Source organism: Colletes latitarsis, chromosome 4 (genome assembly GCF_051014445.1).
Source record: "Colletes latitarsis isolate SP2378_abdomen chromosome 4, iyColLati1, whole genome shotgun sequence".
Classification (NCBI taxonomy): domain Eukaryota; kingdom Metazoa; phylum Arthropoda; class Insecta; order Hymenoptera; family Colletidae; genus Colletes; species Colletes latitarsis.
The window spans coordinates 23878757-23899007 of record NC_135137.1 but is presented as its reverse complement, the minus strand read 5'-3'; the positions used below and the strand labels follow the sequence as shown (position 1 = coordinate 23899007).

At 36.5% G+C, this 20251-nt stretch overlaps 1 protein-coding gene across 1 annotated transcript; it reads left to right on the top strand.

Moving 5' to 3' along the window:
* Nucleotides 1-1730: 1730 nt before the first annotated feature.
* On the top strand, nt 1731-2699 carry LOC143341195 (uncharacterized). The gene has a single exon (XM_076763928.1). The coding sequence runs from the start codon at nt 1731-1733 to the stop codon at nt 2697-2699; it is 969 nt and encodes a 322-aa protein (XP_076620043.1).
* Nucleotides 2700-20251: the final 17552 nt, after the last annotated feature.

Sequence of the window (20251 nt, the reverse complement as noted above, 5' to 3'; positions counted from 1 at the left end):
ATAAGGCCCGGTTAGTGCACTCCTGTCGATCACGGAAAGGTCGAAGACCCCAATAAAAATCAGCTGATGGGACGGCCCGGTCACTGCACCCGCTTCTTACCCCGAAAATGTAAAAGTGAAGAGTGCTAGTGACCGTGCTGTGAAGTGTTTTCGGGGTAAGAAGCGAGTGCAGTGACCGGGCCGTCCCATCAGCTGATTTTTATTGGGGTCTTCGACCTTTCCATGATTGACAGGGGTGCACTAACCGGCCCCATTGCAACTTGCAAGTAAATGGGTAAGGCGAATTTCAATCAATTCTCTATTAACCCCTTGCATGCGAAGAATGTTTCGGTACGCACAAATCCAGTCTGCTTTTCCAGTACTGTTTTTAATAACAAACGATTACAAATGGTTCTTACCGTATTTATTTTAATTTTCTGAAAATAATTCTTATTTTAATTTTAACACACTCTGGCGAGAAGCGTCACTCAGGTGCGAAGAATTAATTTCCTAAAAATTCCGAGAGCATCTTCCCACATTTTATTCCTTCTTCCTTGGAAACAGCGAATACAAATAATTAATAAATTCGATTTAGCTAGCTGATTTATCCAGAGGTAACAGTTGCAGTGGTAGTATTTTTAATTATTTGTATTCGTTCCTCGACGTATCTCCGATGCACATCTTGCTACCTACCCGACACGGTGGCTCTCTTAGTTCGGACGGCCCTGAGCGCGCGGCAGGCAAGCGCCGTGATTCGTCAGTGTTTTTCGTTAATAATTCAAAAACGAAGCTCCATCCGACATTTTTGCAAAGGAAATTGTTGTTCAGAATCGTCTCAGCTACCCCACATTTCCGGCTCTTACACTATTTACGGGACACCCTGTATTTACGGTCTACCGATGCAGCCGGTCACACTTTGGCACACCTAATTTGTTCGAAATCTAGAGTCGCACCACTCAAGACGTAGATGATACCACGGCTTGAGTTGTGCGCCGCGGTACTGTTAGGAAAATTATTGAACAGCACTTCTCGATTCCTGAAAATTAAAATCAATCAAACAATTTTGTGGTCAGATTCAATGATCGTGCTGCATTGGATAGACACACCCTCTCACACACTCAAACCTTTTGTTGCGAACAGAGTCACAAACATACAGAAGCACACAAGTCAGGCGCAATGGCGGCACGTATCGTCGCAAGACAATCCGGCAGATTGTTTGTCGAGGGGTATAGACCCCATCGAATTAAAAGAGCACGAGGCATGGTTCACAGGCCCTCGATGGCTGAGGGACTCGCCCGAAACATGACCGAAAAAAGCTCTCGAACGATCGATGCTCAATTTCGGTACAGGAAATACAGGCCGCGGCTACTCGTATCATCAAAATATGTCAAGAGGAAGAGTTTGCTGAAGTATTGCGGGGACTTCGCGATTCAAATAAAACACACAAGGGCAGGCTAGCCTCACTAAACCCTTTCTTAGACAACAAGGGTGTACTTCGCGCCGGCGGTAGAATCACACGAGCCACGATCGCACACGCCGCGAAACATCCGATTATTTTACCCTCGCAATCGCACATTACAGCATTAATCATACGGCATTTTCATCTAAAGCACTTTCACGCAGGTGCGCAAGCCACTTTAAACGCCATTCGTTAATGTTATTGGGTGATTGACGGAATAAGTAAGGTAAAAAAATACATACGGAATTGCATCGTGTGCCATCGCGCAAGGCCTCGTCTACCTGCTTACCAAATGGGTAACCTACCCATAAACCGCGTTACATTCGAGCGCCCGTTTCAGTCCACCGGAGTGGACCACTGCGGGCCCGTTCTACTAAAAGAAAAACGCCTGCGCAATACAAAGACGATCAAAGCCTATGTGGCAATATTTGTTTACCTCGCGACAAGGGCCGTACACGTCGAGCTAGTAAGTGACTTGACCACGGAAGCCTTCCCAGCGGTATTAAAGCGATGTTTTGCAAGACGGGGGAAAGCGGTTCACATATTTTGCGACAACACCAAGAACTTTGTTGGAGCTGCCCGTGAATTGCGCGAATTGCACAGGTCATTCATTCAAGCCACAACCAATGGTGATAACGGTACATGGTTATCCATGGTGACCGAAAAAATAAATTGGCACTTCATACCACCACGTGCTCCGCACTTTGGCGGAATTTGGGAGGCCGCGGTAAAATCAGTAAAATCGCATTTAATTAGAGTAGTTGGTAAGACGGTATTAACTTTTGAAGCCATGAACACTTATCTAGTCGAAATAGAGTCCATATTAAATTCGCGTCCTATTACTCCACTATCTTCCGATCCAAGAGACTTATCCGCCCTTACCCCTAGTCATTTCCTCATCGGTGACGTAATAGTAAATATTCGGGAGCCGATCGTACCTCAACTGCCATCGAACAGGCTGAACATGTGGTCACACGTCCGGCAAATGAAACAACGTTTCTGGACGCGCTGGCACAAGGAATATTTGCACCAGTTAAATGTTCGCAGCAAATGGCACAGCAACCAACCCGTTGACGTAAAAATCGGCACGCTGGTGATCGTCAAGGAGGACCACCTACCACCCCACTGCTGGCCACGTGGACGGATCATAGAATTGCATCCTGGGAAAGACCAGATCGTCCGTGTCGTAACGATAAAGACAGCTGGGGGTGAATACAAGCGGTGCATTAAGCACCTCTCTCCGCTGCCCATAGAAAGCTAACCGCCTCGTGTTAGCAGTTCGTGTAAATAGTCATTCAGCATCAATTCTCTCCCCACGCGCATTCGAACCATAATTTAATAGCTTAAGACAATGTAAATATTCAGCGACCATACACAAAAAAAAAACCACACCCACACACCCTCGCATGTACATAATTAGATTAAGATGCACCCTGTGCATTTGCACACACATACATCCGCATGTATATATTGTTGATCATTTCGTAGAATACATATTGACCGTAGCCGGTCAAGGGGGACGATATGTTCGGGCGTACAGCCGGCCCGCGACGTTGCCTACGCGCGTTATGGCCACTCTAGCATTTTTTTTCTGCACTCTATTGTTTTTCAACACGACAGAACCGAGACGATGTACACCGCGGGCATTGCCCAGACTACTCACTTGTTCTTCAAACGTGCAGTCGTAACAATCAATAAAAGAACCCATACAAAACCGCTCAGTGCATTATTTATTCGGAACCTGCTCCGACGACATTGATTTGCCGAACGAGCGAGCCGGATCCTCGAGAATACCTATCCGGTACATCTCTATCTTAATTGCTCTTAATTGCAGCAATCGCATATTTTACATAATAATGGCAGGTACATTCGCCTGATCTTTAGTACTGTATGGACGGGGCCGTACTATCTTTTAATGATTTTCATTCGGTCAATTTCAAAGTGACGAAATTTTTAAAAATTGCTAATTAAAGAGGACAAATGAGACTATATTCTCAAATTTTCTTAGACTTTTAAATTTGTCCCAACTATAAAAAAATGTATTCACAAATACCGCATTTTGTAGTGTTAACTACAAATAATTTTCATTCGGCCAATTTTAAAATGATATCATTTTTAAAGACGATAATTAAAGGGGATAAATAGGCCTGTATTTTCAATTTTTTTTAGATTTCTAAAACTGTTCCCGCGATAAAAACATGGTATTTGTTTAAAACAATTATGAAAGAAGGTAAAACCACTTTTTGTACTATAATTGTTAATATTATAAATTAATGTTTTAAGTTAAATATTATGTTATAACAGTCAATGTTGTTTATCAGATATTATAAATTTAAGTTAATATCATAGGCTAATACAATTCTGTGTATTCATTTATTATATGTTTTTTATTGTGAAATATTTCAGCATTTCTATCTGGCCCAAGTAATAATTTAAACAAGCGTGTCACGGTAGCTTAAGTGAGGTATTGTTAGAAACATTGAAATAGATAAATGCCCGAAGCGGACCATCTGCTTCTTTTTGGCGCGTTTCCCCCTCTTAAAGGAGGATCGGCCAGGACACTTAGACAAAAGAGGGCCGTACTGTCAAGGGTGCCCTCACGACCCTGGTTCTCTGTCAGGATACAGATTTGTATTGGCTCTTGCTGCGAGCAGACACCAAATATAGTTTTTCAAAAGTCCATCGTGTCTTAAGTTTTATTTAAAACGCCCAACCGCTCTCCTGACCGTAATATCAACATTCTTACAGTATGGTACAGGAAACCGGGAACAAGTGCAATACTTTCAAAAATAATTTGAATAAAATACGGGATTTTCCGTTTGATTCCTGCGTTTTAAATGTTTTACTTATTTTTAATGATAGTAAAAAATATCTTTTATCAAGATCATCGATGTCTTCTTAAATAGAACTACATATACTTTTATCATAACATGATAACTGAAGTCAACAAAAATCCAACAACCTATAGTATTGTGACTATAATGTATGCTTACGTATGTAAAATTCATAATAATTAGATATGTGAAACAAATAGTTAAATAACTATGACTTAAATGAAGGAAAGTTTATTTTCGAAAGCATTTTAAATTATATCCATCAACTTTAATACATTTCTGTAGATTCTGGAGGATACAGAATGATTTATTTTTTAGTCCTTCTTGTGTTTCGAGAATACTATTACCTCTCAGCAAGTTACGAAGGGGGCCAGAGAATCATTTATTAAGTGTTTAAAAAAATGTATTGAAGTTGATAGACATTATTTTGGTCATTTCTTAAAATAAATCTTTTAAATCTTTAAAATCATTCTACCAGTTATTTCACTCTTTCCGATAATGTTATATATAGTATGTCTGTACTATAGAAAATAATTACATAGAATTTGATCTGAGTAATGTAGGAATGTTAATTTACAAGTAGATTAAAAAAAATTACAGTAACAATTATATATTTTAACGATAAAAACAATAATATACAGAAGTCAAATATTATAATATATGCTTTTCACTTTTATTTGGTAAGGAATTTTGCAGCTTCAGCATCCTGTTTTGTGTATTCTTTATTGTAACATTTTATTCTTATTGTAGATATGTACGGATCAGATGTTAGGAGAAGTCTGTAAAACAGATCTTCTTTTGTTACTAATTTTGAAAATTTTCTTCTATGTTTAACTCTAAATTTCTTAAAATCTTAAAACTTAACAATAATTTTTAATATAATATATGCATTTAAAAATTGTTCTCTGAATGTTTCACTGATGCAGCTCGAATGGTTCTATTTCAACTGACTGCAGTAAAAAGATCAAAGCCTTAGTCAACAAAGAGTCGAAGATCTATCAGCACTATAGTATAAACATTTTGAGAGTGTATAATCTAAACAGTCTTTTCGAAGACCGTCCTACAATATGTTGCGTCGTTCCAGAGTTTCAACGATGGATACGCACGTATACACGTACAATGATACGACGCACATGGCTTTAAAATGTAATAATTTAATCAGTGGAGCGTCGGGGGAAATGATTTTTGTATAATTATGTAGAGGAAAGTGTACTGGAAATATTCCAATTTGTCCCAATGCGGGACTCCTTGGGACTTAAAAATTACACCTTATCAATTCTAAAACATTTTGAAAATTTTAATAATAAATTGATAATAATAAATAAATTGAAGTCATGATTTCTTATCTTGAAAGAATGTTCTTTATTACACAAAAAAAAAATGGAAACAAAATATCAAACGAAGTCCTCAGAACATCTCGAAGAAAGAAAAGTTTCACAAATGAAAAATGCTACCTTTAGAATGTTCAACTTTTTAAGTGTTTATATAACTTAAAATTTATATTATATTTTAATAATTTTTTCATTTCCAAGATGCATGGATATTCAGAAAGCAATAAACATTAACCAGATATTGATATGACAAAATTGATTTTTTGCCAAAATGTCACTGAATTCTTCAATTCCGACCACTGTGTGTCGTGATAAAGAAAATAAGTAGGGGGGACTGGGGCTGGAAGTTCCGGGGGTAAGTTGTTCCGAAGGTTATATCTTTAAGATGAAAAAAGATAGCGTTGTGCTTTCAATTATTTTGAAAACATAAACTGATCACGCCACGCTGTTAAACATTTTAATAGCATCCGTGACAGCAAATTGTGTAGTTTTTGACAAGAGGTAGTCGCGTATCAGGTAAGTAAATATTTCACAGTCACTTTTTTTTTGTCGTATTCAATTATTTAATGTCAATATCGTTTATTGTTCTGTCGTTATAAATCAAATAACATTTAAGAACATGTTGTAAGAGCATTTATGAGAATATTTGAATATATAAACAAAATATTTGTAAATATTGTCACATATGTAAATTGGGGCTAGTTGTTTCTACGACTCGGGGCATGTTATTACTGTAACAACTTATCTCAGATGTATCTTTTACAAATATAACGTTGGATGACCAACCTGATGACTCAATGCGGATAAGCGTATCGAAACCGCTGCGTCCAAAATAACTGAGTCAGTCTTGTTTTTCACATTTCTATCTTAAGTAATCCTGGACGAAGTACACAAATGTCTCATCCAGGACGAGTCATCGACAGTCAGTCATCAGGTATTAAGGATCACCGACATCCCCTCCTCAGCGAAAAGCCTAATATATAAGGACCAGCATCATTAGAGCACGGGCTTTTTACTTTCAACCCTATTGCGGTAGCGGTCGATCAAAACAGTTATTTCCGCGTCGTTCTGTATGTGTGTCCGGAGTGTACGTCTCTCACCCGGATCCCAACAATAAAAATAATTCCTGTTGCGTTTTAGCATGCGACATATAAACGGAAAACAGGAAGAGGCATTATTTCCAACGAAATCATATGTAAGGCAGCTAAATCCGTGTTGCAAGAAGGACAGAATGTAAAAACCATCGTCAGAGATTTTAATATTTATCATATGACTCTCTCCAGATTTATTAAACAGTTACAAACCGAAGAAAAAGCCACAGTAGGTATAAGAAATAGGTTTGTGGCGTCACCTCCCATGCTCGCCACCAGAGGGGTCGCGCTCTCGCAATCGCTCGACCGACCCCTCAGTTCCTATATATACACTCCTCGAACGACTTCCCAATATCCCGTCGTCTAAGGCAGGGCCTGCTAGAAAGCCTTACTTGATGAGTCCACTAGCAGGCCCGGACGAAACGCGCCCCCTCCTTTTCCTTTTCCGTCCTCCTACAGAATTCACTCGAGCAGCCCCCCCGTCGCAGCGAAGAAGCGCCACAATTGGTGACACCCGACGATGGATAAGGACACGCAACTAGGATGGCAGCTCTCGAGAAAATTTTCAGGGAAACGCAGACCGCACGCAGCGTAGGACGAAGGAGGCAGCGCCAGGAAACGTGTCTACTAATCGTATTAGTAAAATAGCTCTTTCGTAATCCCTCTCCTAAGGTGGCCTTTCGATCACTCAATCGCTCGTCCTGACAAAAATCTACCTGTCGAGGCCGTCGTCTCCAGGAGAACATAATAGATTCGCAGGATTCGGAGCAGCAGCAAGAACCCGCATAGTGGGGCCACAGGTAGGACAGCAGCATGTACGCTCGATGGCTACAGCAACGCAAGGCTCGAGGAAAAAAGACTCGCCGCGGCTAAATAACGCCAGACGATCAGAGAACGACCACGCAGCATATCCTACGGCGAAATAGAACCGAAGTTCTAGGCCAGGATCGAAAAATCTCCAGAGATCGTCAATCGAGATAGAGGCGCTAGACGAAGACACGACGACGACAAGTCCAAGAGGAACGGAACCATTGTAAATAGAAGAATGTAAATAGTATTCGATAAGTCCTGTATATAGTAGGCTTAATCCGGTATCGTTAGGCACTGGCAGGGGGGTAATGTGGCGTCACCTCCCATGCTCGCCACCAGAGGGGTCGCGCTCTCGCAATCGCTGTACCGACCCCTCAGTTCCTATATATACACTCCTCGAACGACTTCCCAATATCCCGTCGTCTAAGGCAGGGCCTGCTAGAAAGCCTTACTGATGAGTCCACTAGCAGGCCCGGACGAAACGCGCCCCCTCCTTTTCCTTTTCCGTCCTCCTACAGAATTCAGGCGAGCAGCCCCCCCGTCGTAGCGAAGCAGCGCCACAGGTTCATTTAACATGTTATTTATATTAGGTTTAAGTAAAGTTGTTAGGTTGGAAACAGACAAGCAACTTTTCCCGTTGCAACATTACAGCGATTCTATGTGTTTCCTTGTTTCGCAATTAAAACAAGGAAGACAGACAATATCGACGTTTTTATGTCTGCTTGGTTGTTTTCAATTGCAAGACAAGGAAAAACATAAAATCGCTGCGATATCGCAACGACATTTTTCATTATGTTAGATTATAGTTTCTATTTTATTACATTAATGTTTATGTATGTAATGTATGTACGTATATAATGTAATTTAATTACATTAGAAAATGTTCTTTACCGACATGCATGTCACTTGATGCTGTATAAATAAAATTATGTTGACTTTAATCGATGTGAAAAATGTCGAAAACGCAAACGTGTAACTGGTTGACGTTAACGTTTCGATGTGGCCTTTGAAGGTAGTCGAATTGATTGTCTGGATACCGGAACGTTTAAAAACAGAAATGTACGAAAAGAAAAGAATAGAATAAAAAAGGTTTTCGGACGATAAAGACACGTGATCTAAAAGTTAAATAATTTCTACAAAGGACTCATCAGTTTTCGTTGGTAAAGTTTGTTTGAGTTAATAATTAATCGTTAATTAGTTGAAAATTTTAAATACTATAAAACGAATTACGAGACAAAGGATTGGTCGCCCGAGAGGACTCGAAAGAAATAGCTTACGAATAATTCCCGATGATGTTGTTTCTCCAACATACATATGTATTTGTGTTAATCCGGAGTTAATAAACAAACCTTATTAATAAAATTGTGTACTTATTCTTCATCAGAGAATGAAATGTCTCATTAGAAAGTAACACTTATTTCTTAGTAACAACTTACCCCAGAGCGATAACAACTTGCCCCACGATGGGGTAAGAAATTCCGCTTCGACTAATCACAAAAAGTGAGTTTTTATGAAAAACTTATCGCAATATATTCAATTTGAGCTGAACATTATTTACTAGTAATTTTTTTTGTTTTCTGAAAATCGGAACTTCTAGTCCCGGTCTCTCCTGCTCGCAACAATGCCGACACGGTTTACAAATTGCAAGTATGTACAATGTATGTTTCGGCAATAGTGATACCGAAACACCCTATAGATATAATAGTAATCATATTGATATACCTATAAATAGTCAAAATGGATGTTAAAATTAATATTTTGAACTCTGTTTAACTGTCAATATTATTTATTAGCATATCAGTAATGAACGAAAAATAGATTACTGTAGGCTTTATTTTTAGGAGGTAATGCTTCGGTGAACAAGAAAAAACAACTCTGCTGTTCTTGTTCACGCGATATAAAGTAATTACATACATTGTATTTGAAATTTGTAAACTGTTCCAGTTTTAACGTGAGTACGACCGCAAAGCGACCGGTATAGAAATTGAATTTTTGTGTTAGTCGTTAAGGATACTATACATATGTATATGTATATGGTTGAGTTTAGAATAAAACGTACTGTCTCTTTTATTCTATGAACAATTGCTATGATTTTACAAATAAACATGGCGGATGCAGTTTTTTAAAACATTTTTGAAAATTTTTTGTCAACTCAAACATTTTCTTTTTACATGTCATAAACCATTCAATTTTAGTAAAAACATTTTTTTTCTATCTCTAATTGTTTCCGATGTGCACAGTACACTGGTGTACATGATAATTCAAAACTTGTTCAACCGAATTTAATTAAATTTGGTGCACATATTGACAATAACATTCTCTATCAGTTGAGAATGTCGGTTTTTATTTTCTTTTTCTTTAATTAGTTTTTGAGATATTAATAAAAAAGCATTCTTGAAAGATCTATTTTTCTTTAAACTGCTATAATTTTTAAAATTTTTTGAAATTCTAAAAAATCATATACTGACCGATAGAGAATATTATTGAGAATGTGTGTACCTCATTAAATTCGGTTGAATAGTTTTTGAATTAACACATACGCCAGCATAGCGTACATGTTTCGGAACAATGCCATTTTCTTCGTTATAAACATAGGCATTTAAGCAAAATTTTTTTCAAAAGTTCAAGAAATGATTTGTACGTGGTAATTAGGTCATTTTAACTGTGTGCACATATTCCCTGTAAAAGATTCATGAAAATACCGCTCGTTTTGGACCCACCAAGGTGGTGTAACGCTTTAAGAGGTAGAATTTCGATGCCACGTATTACGAAAAAGTGTAGAAGGTGAAAATTCGCCATTCATTCTACAGTACGCGCAATACCGTAACATCGGTAACTTCCAATAAGATTCTTCGATAGGTAGTTCCCTCGTCGACACCATGAAGATGACGGTCGTTTTGGTCGTTTTGGACGCCTTAGAAAAGAACAGCAACATGCATAGCAAAGGATGGAATATAGTACGAGCCAGTGCTTAAATAGGTTTGGCTAAAAGTTAGTCGATAAATGGACAACATCGCCTCTGCTATTGCCTACCTCTCAGAACTTAACTTAGACGAATTCTAGGGCACAGTAGGTTTGATTACAGGCAGATCTCAATTATTCTTTGGTAACTCCAAACGACTAGTAACGAATCAATTGACACACATGCTGATTCAAAATTTTACTACTGGACGTCCGGTTTATTTCAATCGTACTCTCCCGAATATTCTAATGATCGTACAGTCCACCCATATTCCTCATATTCGACAGAGGGCCGATTTCTTTCAAGTATACTCTCTTATGAAATCGGTGAAAATCAGGCGATCATATTCGGGGATTCTCAGACGGACGGTCGGTTAAAGGTACGTTGATACACATCCGTGTCGTGTCCGTTCCGTGTTACGACCGACTCCCGGACACGAAACGGTACCATAGTTCCATATGAAACAGTTTATACATCGCCCGTGCCGCAATTGATGATCTCCGATATTTTTTTGCTTCACGGCCTGATCACGTAAGGCCACGGAAATCGCTCGGTTTTGTATAAACGTGTTTAGACGTGTCCCGTCTGTTACCATACCAAACAAGTCACTGACAAAACCTAAAAATGGATGACGAGAAACTCATAGAATGTGTAAAGAAATACAGTATGTTATATGATTTATCTCACGAAAAATATATGGATACAAAATTTAAAGAAAGAATGTGGAAGGAAATAGGAGAAATATTAGAACAACCGGGTTAGCATATAAGTTACAGTAACTTTATTTTCAGTATAAGAATAACAAATAATATTTATCTTAATTTGTTACATTATAAACACCAGTTGGTGATAGAAAATAGTTCATAAATAGCTCTCTAGTATTAAAAGCGTCACGAGATGCATTTCCTCCTTGAAACACTAAATTTTGAAATGTAGATATTGTTGTCAATGTTTCTTCAATAGAAGTTGTAAAACCATCGTACTTATGAATGAAATTATGAAGAATACAGGTCGCTATTATAATATAATCAACATTTTCAGAAATTGCCTGTATTCTTCTATTATAAATTCTAAATATTTGCACTAACATGCCAAACGTATTTTCGACAATTCGACGAGCTAAAGATAACCGAAAATTAAAATTTCTGTTGGCCGGATTCTCTGCTTAAGAACCAGGATAAGGTCTCAATAAATACCGTTTCAAGGGAAATGCCTTGTCACCTACAATAACACACGGTGCTAGTTGTGTTGAATTAGGCAATATTTGATTTGGGAGCAACTGCAATGTTCTGTTAGCGAGAGCTTTTCCAAAATTTGAATGTAATAAAATTCCACCATCACTGTTTTTTCCATAAGAGTCGATATCGATCATAATAAAATTTTAATTTGGATTAACTATGGTTAAAAGTACAATCGAAAATGTCTCTTTATAATTAAAATAATTCGAACCACTTTTTGGTGGAGCTTGAATTATAACGTGCTTCCCATCTAAGTCTCCTACACAGTTCAGAAATTTACATCGATTCCAAAATTATTCTGTTATATTTTTCCACGTGTTAATATCTGGAACAGGTATTACTTCACTAGTTAATTCATTTACTATTGCCCTGCACGTTTCTTTGACTATCTGGTGCACTGTTGCTACTCCTATACGATAACTGAATGAGATGCTTTTATACGAATCTCCCGTTGCCAAATACCTACAAAAATAAATATTGAGCTGTTAAGAGAAATAAAGATAATTCGCTCCATACGCAAATAGTAGAAAGCAGTTACTTTTACGTTTTAGATTCATTGTGTAAAACCAGATGGCAAAACATTAGAGATCAGTTTAAAAAATGTCAAACCAAAAAGATCGCAAAAAGTGGTCAGGCTGCAGAGAAAATTAGGAGATATAAATACGAGGATATTTTAAGTTTTTTGCTACCTCATTTAACAGAAAGAGAGACCATATCGAATATTAATTTTGCTCCTGAGATCAGCAATGAGAACGAAAATTCTTCTGAAAATGTAGAAGTTAATGTTGAAAATTCACATATTGAAACAAATCAAAATACATCATCAGCGGCAAATCAAGTAAAAAGAAAGAAAATACGTGAATATATGTTCCACTTACAGAATATAATAATACATTCAGCCTGCCGTTTTTACAAAATGTTTCAAATTATACAAAATTTTTATTTTTACAGAATAAATGTACATGATGTATCCATATTATAAAAATATAATTTAATGAAAAAAAAACTGCCAAACTGTACTTACCGTAAACGAATAGTTAGTCGCTCTTTTGCAGAAATAGGTATTTTCCAATTCGTATATTGTTTGGATATCTGTTGTTTAATTTTATCAAGCAAAACATTAAATGTGTGCTCTGTCATCCTAAAATATTGGTGAAATTTTTCTTCGTGATCTACTAATTGCTCATAAATATTAAATTCCCCTTTCATTTCACGGTTTCGCCATAAGGGATGTACGCTAAAACGTTTTTTCTTCCATTATTTTCTTCTTCTTCGTCAAAAAGTATTGCCATTAAAGTCAAATGCTCAATTGGTAACTGCATGTTTTCTGTGTCCACTACAATGTCTGATTTCAAATTAATTCATTTTTTCGATCACATCACGGACGTTGTCTGGTTGTATATGAATAGTGACGCTTTACCGCTCGGGCTCGATTCGGACACGGAACGGATACAATACGGATGTGTTTAAATGGACCCTTAATTCAACTGTCTTCTTTTATGATTTCAAAGAGACGACCAGACCTAACCCCTGCCCTCTCCTAGGTTGTCGGTCATCCAATAGCAATATTTCGTGCACTCTCACCCTATAAACGGCTGGGGTTTTTACATCGTCCTTTCTCACAGACGCAGCTTTAATCGTTGCTGACACGCGTATACTATCCACATGCGCACATGGACGCACATTTCCAGTTTCTAGAAACTTCGAATAGCTTCGATTGCTGCTTAGCGAGCTATTCATCGTACGCAATTCTTATTTTCTGCTCGGCGACCAACTTCGAGGAATTTTGATCGTCCCTATATTTCGTCTCATTACAAAATGATTTTTCATAGTAAAATTCGGAATCTCATTTTGCATCGATATTAACAAATTTCTTATGAAAATTCCGCAAAAAAATATTGCAAAGAAGTTATTGCTAGCTTAAAAAAAAAACACTATTACATAATTACAAAATTTTTCCGATACGGGAAACTAATTTTATTATTTATTCCGCGATAGGAATTCGATAAAATCGTGATCAACCACCGATTGTTCGTCTATCGAGGATTTTTAATATGTTGTATGCTTTAACGTCATCGTAGAGAGCTTAAACTAAACTTAAAAAACCTATATAAACGATAAACATATGAATGGTATTTCGGGGCATGAATTTTTCGGGTTTAATCAATATTTCGTGAAAAATGGCGATATTATGTATAAGTTTGCCAGTTTTATGAAATAGCTTACAGGTGGAATCGCTTCTCCGGTAAATTATCAGTGAATACGTTACGTAAATTCGTTAAAATCATAAACGACATATGTACAGAATGTTTTATAAATTCAAAAATAAATGTTGATGAAGTTTATTGATAAAAATTGAAGAGATCGTTTAGAAAAAATGAATGCGATTGCTTTCCATTTTCATACAACTATTAATCATTAATGGTTTCGATGGTTAACCGAGGTTAACAATACTCAATGAACTTTGTTTACCTACAGCGTTATCGTATTGTTCGATTTTAACGAACAATTTACTGCGGCTTCTACTCGTACAACATTAAATTAATGTTTACACTATGGATAGTTTAAAATATGTTTCCATAACAGAAATACTTTGAAAGCTTATGAAATTGAATACATGAATACGATTCTAAAAAGTTTAAACGACAACTGTGGGAACAGGATTTCGAGGAACTCGCAGAATAATATTTTTGGACAAGTATTTTAAGAATACAAATGGAGATATATTTTGTTAGATATATTTATGCAAAAGTACAGGCATGTTTTAACTTTCCTTGTTAATTCCGACCGGTTAGTAACGAATTAATTGAACCCATGCGGATAACAGGATAAAGGATACAAGAAATCGTAGAATTGCTCTGCCAGATTTTTACACCTTTGACGCAAGAATTTACAAACAGGCGTCCGGTTTATTTCAACCGTACACTCCTGATCGGTGAACAAACGTCACTCACGTCTTCAATCTGGCAGATATAACAGTATAGTGATCGAGTAGTCGTCACTACTTGTTATTTATAGGGAGTTCGCTGCTAATCGCGAACGGGCCTAATAAACGCGTGGTCGTTCATTAGCGATTTTGCGAAGCTTCGATTACTGTCAACCGGTCTATCGATCGGTCGCAGTTCCTGTTTGTTTCCATGGAGGAAAGTTTCTAAAAACTTTGATTATCAATGGACAAACATATTGATTGGCTGCGATTCTTATTTTCCATAACGAAAATGCTTCTAGAAGTTTCGATTTGCAGCCAGTCCGATTATTGATTGGTGCTAATCAAACTTTTGAGATGACAACCGATTTCGCGAACGTTCGGTGACAATTGTAGGCGTCGTATTATTACACAACTTAGTTTTTCAAAGCACGAAATAATGTTATATATTTTATATACAGACGCGCGAAAGCTAATAAGCAAAAGTAAAATATAAACATTGCATTAAGGGAGAAATTTACATTAAATATTTAACACAAAAATAATTTTTTCATACACTTTCCTTAAGTTTTATGTGTTAAAAACATGATTTTATATAATTAAACTGCAATATTAAAAACTAGCGAAGTTATGAAATTGAAAGATAATCACACGCAGAGTAAATGCTTATTAGATCATTGAAAACATGATTCACAATCAGTTGATTTGTTGATACCTGTACTCGTATTTAATAAAGCTCATAATGTGATTAAATTAATTATTAAATTTCTATTTTTATAAATGCATCACTTTTTTTGTCAAAGCTCACTATTTTTCTTTAGATTGTTATCATTTCAAAAATTTTGTATATTTCTTCGTCTTTGTACTATACTTATAATTAAACAAAAAACTATGCTAATTTTTAGTTTCGAATTAATAGAATTAATAGAACAATCTGGGCTGTCAAGATAGTTTTTTAGTAAATCATTATTTCTTTGCGCAAAGAATAACTGCTTTCATAAAATGTGCGTACATAATTGAGTGAAAAATTCACAAAGGAACATCTTTCTTCAATTAATCATAATTTTGTTCTCTTCTTTCACTCGTTTAAGTACACATGATAAAAGAAATATAAAAAAAATATTAAAAAATAACACTCTTGATACTATCACAGATTAGAATTTAAAAATAATTGCAATATTCACCGTTAGCAAATATGTACCTACTCGCATTCCTTGTTATTTGAATTGATAATGTTGGAAACGTGAGAAATTGTGCCTCGAAATTCATCAAACGCATAATGCAGAGGAAATATTGATACTTCTTATAATACAGTATAATATTTTACGTCAATAATACATTTAATTTATCTAGCGCACAACCCCTCGAACGGGGTTGACTCATGCCGTATGTGCACACCCGGCCCAGTTTCATTGCCTTATATGGTAATGCCCCGCCACTGTACCCAGTAATTTTCCAGTATATAAGGGCCGCATTTTCCTACTCGGGGAGCTTAGTTTTCATAAAACTCTCGCCACGACGTTATTTTGATACTCGAAGCAAGATCGGGCTGTAATCCCCTTCAAGCAACATCTTACCTTAGTGGTTTAAATCGTGAGTTTTCAATCGTCCAAACCGAGTAGTAGCTCCCGCGAACGCGCCGCGTAAAAGCCGATTTGACTCTCGCCGTCGAGGCAACCTAGCGATAGTACTGGTTTTTGTTAATACACCTTTTGTACTTGAGCACCGATAATATATACAAGTAGTCACACTGATTTGCATTATTCAATCAATACAACCCTGAATCATATTAACGGTAAGACGAGGAGTATCTCACGGACCCGGTACACCTTTACCGCTCGAGGTGTACCAGTACGATAGAGTAAAGATCCTAAAACTTCCTAAAACCTACGTGGCTCCCAGGGTATAAAGCCCCTGGTTCGTCCACTCCTTTCTAGCGGCTCCCAGGGTAGAGAGCCCCTGGTTCGTCCGTGAAACCATACATTTCTCCTTATAAATTTAACCCCGTGGCTCCCAGGGTTTAGAGCCCCTGGTTCGTCCGGAACTCCTGTCTCTTTCCTAACCATACCTAAAACCACCGGTCGAGTACTGCCCTCGACCGAATCCAGGATCTCGCGCTCGCGCTCGTAACAGAGTATACAAGATGGAACTATGGTTACCGGGTTGTGCAATTATGTCGTAGTCTTCCCCATAGAAAAAAATACACACGTTTATAAAATACGATTTACCTGGCCATCCCTGGTAGCAGAAAGCGGTTCTGATGTAATTAGTGTTCAATGTTCGATGTGTACATTTCGTAGAATCGTGTTCAAACAGTGGATTTATATCGAAAAAATAAAAACTACAAGTATTAATAAAATATATCTATTAAATTATTACGAAAATTAAATTATTGAAACAAAACTTCTTAGTAATGGACAAGTTTTGAAATTTTATAATTTACGAAAAGTAAAATGGAACCTTTAATTAAGTGCCGTGATTGCAATAAAGAAAGTTGAAGTCTTTTGAAGAACGTATGCATCTCTCAAAAGCAAACAAATAATAGTATTAAAAAATTTATAAAACTGTATCAAAAGTGGCAAAAAAAGAAAAGGAATTTCATGAATCACTGGACGACCTTTTTGATATTATCCACCAAGATGTGTTAAGCTTAATCAAAATTGAAGAGAATAGACTTTTTTTTAAGTCAAGGGAAAAAAGAAAGACTAAGATTCAATGATCGTTGCAAACAGGAATTGAATAAGAAAGGTGCATCGAAAATATATTCGAGAAGAAAGAGGAAAGTCACCGAAAATCACAGAAGTAACAATTTTATGCGATGACAGAAATGGAAGGTATATATTTGCCGAATATATTTCTAATTTGAAATGTATTTATATTATTACTAAATTTGAAAATATGTCACAATCATCAGCACTTAGAATTTAATTGTTTAAAACATTTCTAAAAGATCAGCCTGCAATTGATAAATGTAATTATAAATCAAGTGTAGGAGATATTTGTGTGCGTGAAAAATTGATGACTATAGAAGAAATATAGAACTTTTACTTAAATATTATTGTTAAAAAGTTGATGCTTCTAACGACGTGGTCCGGATAGAGGTACAGGAGTTTTCAGGGAAAATTATTACGGGCGTCTGGTTTTCTTTTCGTCGACTTTCTACGCCGACCTTTTATTACAAAAATAAAAAAATTTTTATTAAGAAAATTGAAGCGTAATTTTGCCAACTTTTTTGGGTCTCAATTGTTTATACGATCGAGACGACCGCTCAATTCTGCACGGAGGGATCGAACACCTTACTGGTGTATGTTCTCGATCACTCCACAGGATATCGACACCCTACTGATGTATTTTCTCGATCTTTTGCCGCAGGACTGATGTCGTGGAATCTCGATTTGGGAAATCCCATACAAGATTCCGGGGCGTACTTGACCGAATCTAAACTGATCCGTTTGTCAAGGAAAAGGCGGATTATTTCCACACTTTTCTCGAGTTTAACGAATTTTCAGCTGTGCGAGGTCAATCAGTGGACCCGCACAAGACTGAACATCTACTCTTTACACCCGTCAAATACAGGCAGAATCCTTCTGAATATTAAACAATTCGAATTTTCCTTTCGTAAATCTTTCCGTTCGAGTGTAATCGGGAGCCGATCCGCTCTAGTTGGAAGTCTACGTAGGACTGCGCGGATTGACAGCCGAAGACGCGGCCGCGTTACTCTAATTAGTCGTTACGCGGCGCTGTCTAAATTTCGGCAGTCTTTCTCCGTCTAATTCTTAGCACACTATTCTCTCACGGTACTGACGTCATCAACACCGTTAGCACACTGGAATCGAAGGTAATGAGCCGTTACCGATGCCAGAAAAACTAGTAATAAACGCATTTTTCTGTCACTGCTCGCTGTACAAATTCTCTTAGAGATAATCTCCCGATTATTGTACGCTAACAGGATTAACGGTAATCGCGGCCGAGGACAATCGCTCGGCATTATGCAAATCTTTAAACAATTATTAAGCAGTAGCATCTAAAAGTCGATGACATTGAACTTCTAGAATTAATGATTGTTTTCCTTGTTGCAACATTAATAAAAGAAAATATTTTCTATATTCCTGGAGCTTTCCATTATGCCAAGTGGATTACTAAAGAAACTGATATTTAAAAAGTATATTTATTTCGCGAGGAATTTTTTCTTAAGTAATAAGGAATTTATAGGAATTAAGAATTTATGCATATTTGTAGCTAATGTATGCATACATATATTAAGCATAATTTAATCAATTGCTGCAAAAGCTTCACATCGGGGTTTGAAGTTCTTAAAACCATTTTATACATATAAAGAAATTAACGAGAGCATTATAGTCGAATATTTATGTGGCGACTATTGTATCGCCATTACGTCCTTAACATTGTGTGAATGAAATGTGTGATTATGATTAAAAATGTTTATAGCATTCAAACAGAAACCTCGATCAAAAAACTTATTTTGAAACATATAGAAAATCGTGATGATATTAATAGAGAAAATTACATTTCATCTGAAAGTTGTGAATTTTTACTAGATTTCAGATAAATACTGACTTTTTACAAAAAAATCCTTCAAATTGGCAAACTAATGATACGTACAAAAGTGCAGTAGAAACAATACAAAATTTAAAATTAATTAATGACTCTGTAGAACGAAGCGTGAAGTTGATTACAGAATAGTAACAAAAGTAACAAAAGACGAAGATAATAATAATATCTCGATGTGAACAAATGTATTTTAATAAAAGACATTATTTAAAAAATATGCATTATTTATAGCAAGTTCCCCTTATTCTTTATTATAAATATATTTACAAGTTAAGTTTAAATAATATCTACTTATCACCTTCATTTTTTACATCAATATAAGAAAATATCTGTGAAATACATTCTAGACTATGACGCCTGTTTAAACTGGCTTAGTGCATTATATAATATTTTCATGAAACAATTTAAAGGTTTTGTATATCTAAATCTTTTAAAATAGTATACAGACGTGACTATTATACATGTAAAACATTACGTTTACATTGAAAAATATTCATTATTACATTTAAAACAGCAAAATATATTTATATTAAAATCAACATAAAATTATGACAATTGTTAAACTTTAACTCGAATACGGCACGGATTCTCGATGTTCGATCATGTTAAAATTTTACACACATCAGTTTCTTCTCAAAGGTCACAATTAAGGAGGGTAACACACGTATTAGTACTCACCTTTCTGAAATTGATGCTCAAAAGTACATATTGTTGCGTCGGGGAGAAGTGTTTCTCACAGCACTCATTAACATCAATAAAACTTAGAACTTTATTTGTACAGGTTTAATAACGCGTCCGTTCTCTTCGAGATTTTTCATAATTCTCTTTTTCAAATAGTTGCCGGTTCCTCTTGGCAGCTGGAAGGAACAGATCCTCGCCTCTGCTCGTTTGAAGAAGCAGCTTCATATGGTTGCGGAACAATCTTCACGTTGCTGCAACGATGCATCTTCAAACCGTCAAAACACTGCTCCCTCTCTTCAAAACGCGGACGTTCCGACCGCGGCAAATTCAACTCGGGCAGGCAACTTCAGTAGAAGCTTCTAACCTCC

Bases quoted from the DNA above. Each gene is read 5' to 3' on its own strand.
- LOC143341195 (XM_076763928.1), top strand. From the start codon at position 1,731: ATGGGTAACCTACCCATAAACCGCGTTACATTCGAGCGCCCGTTTCAG.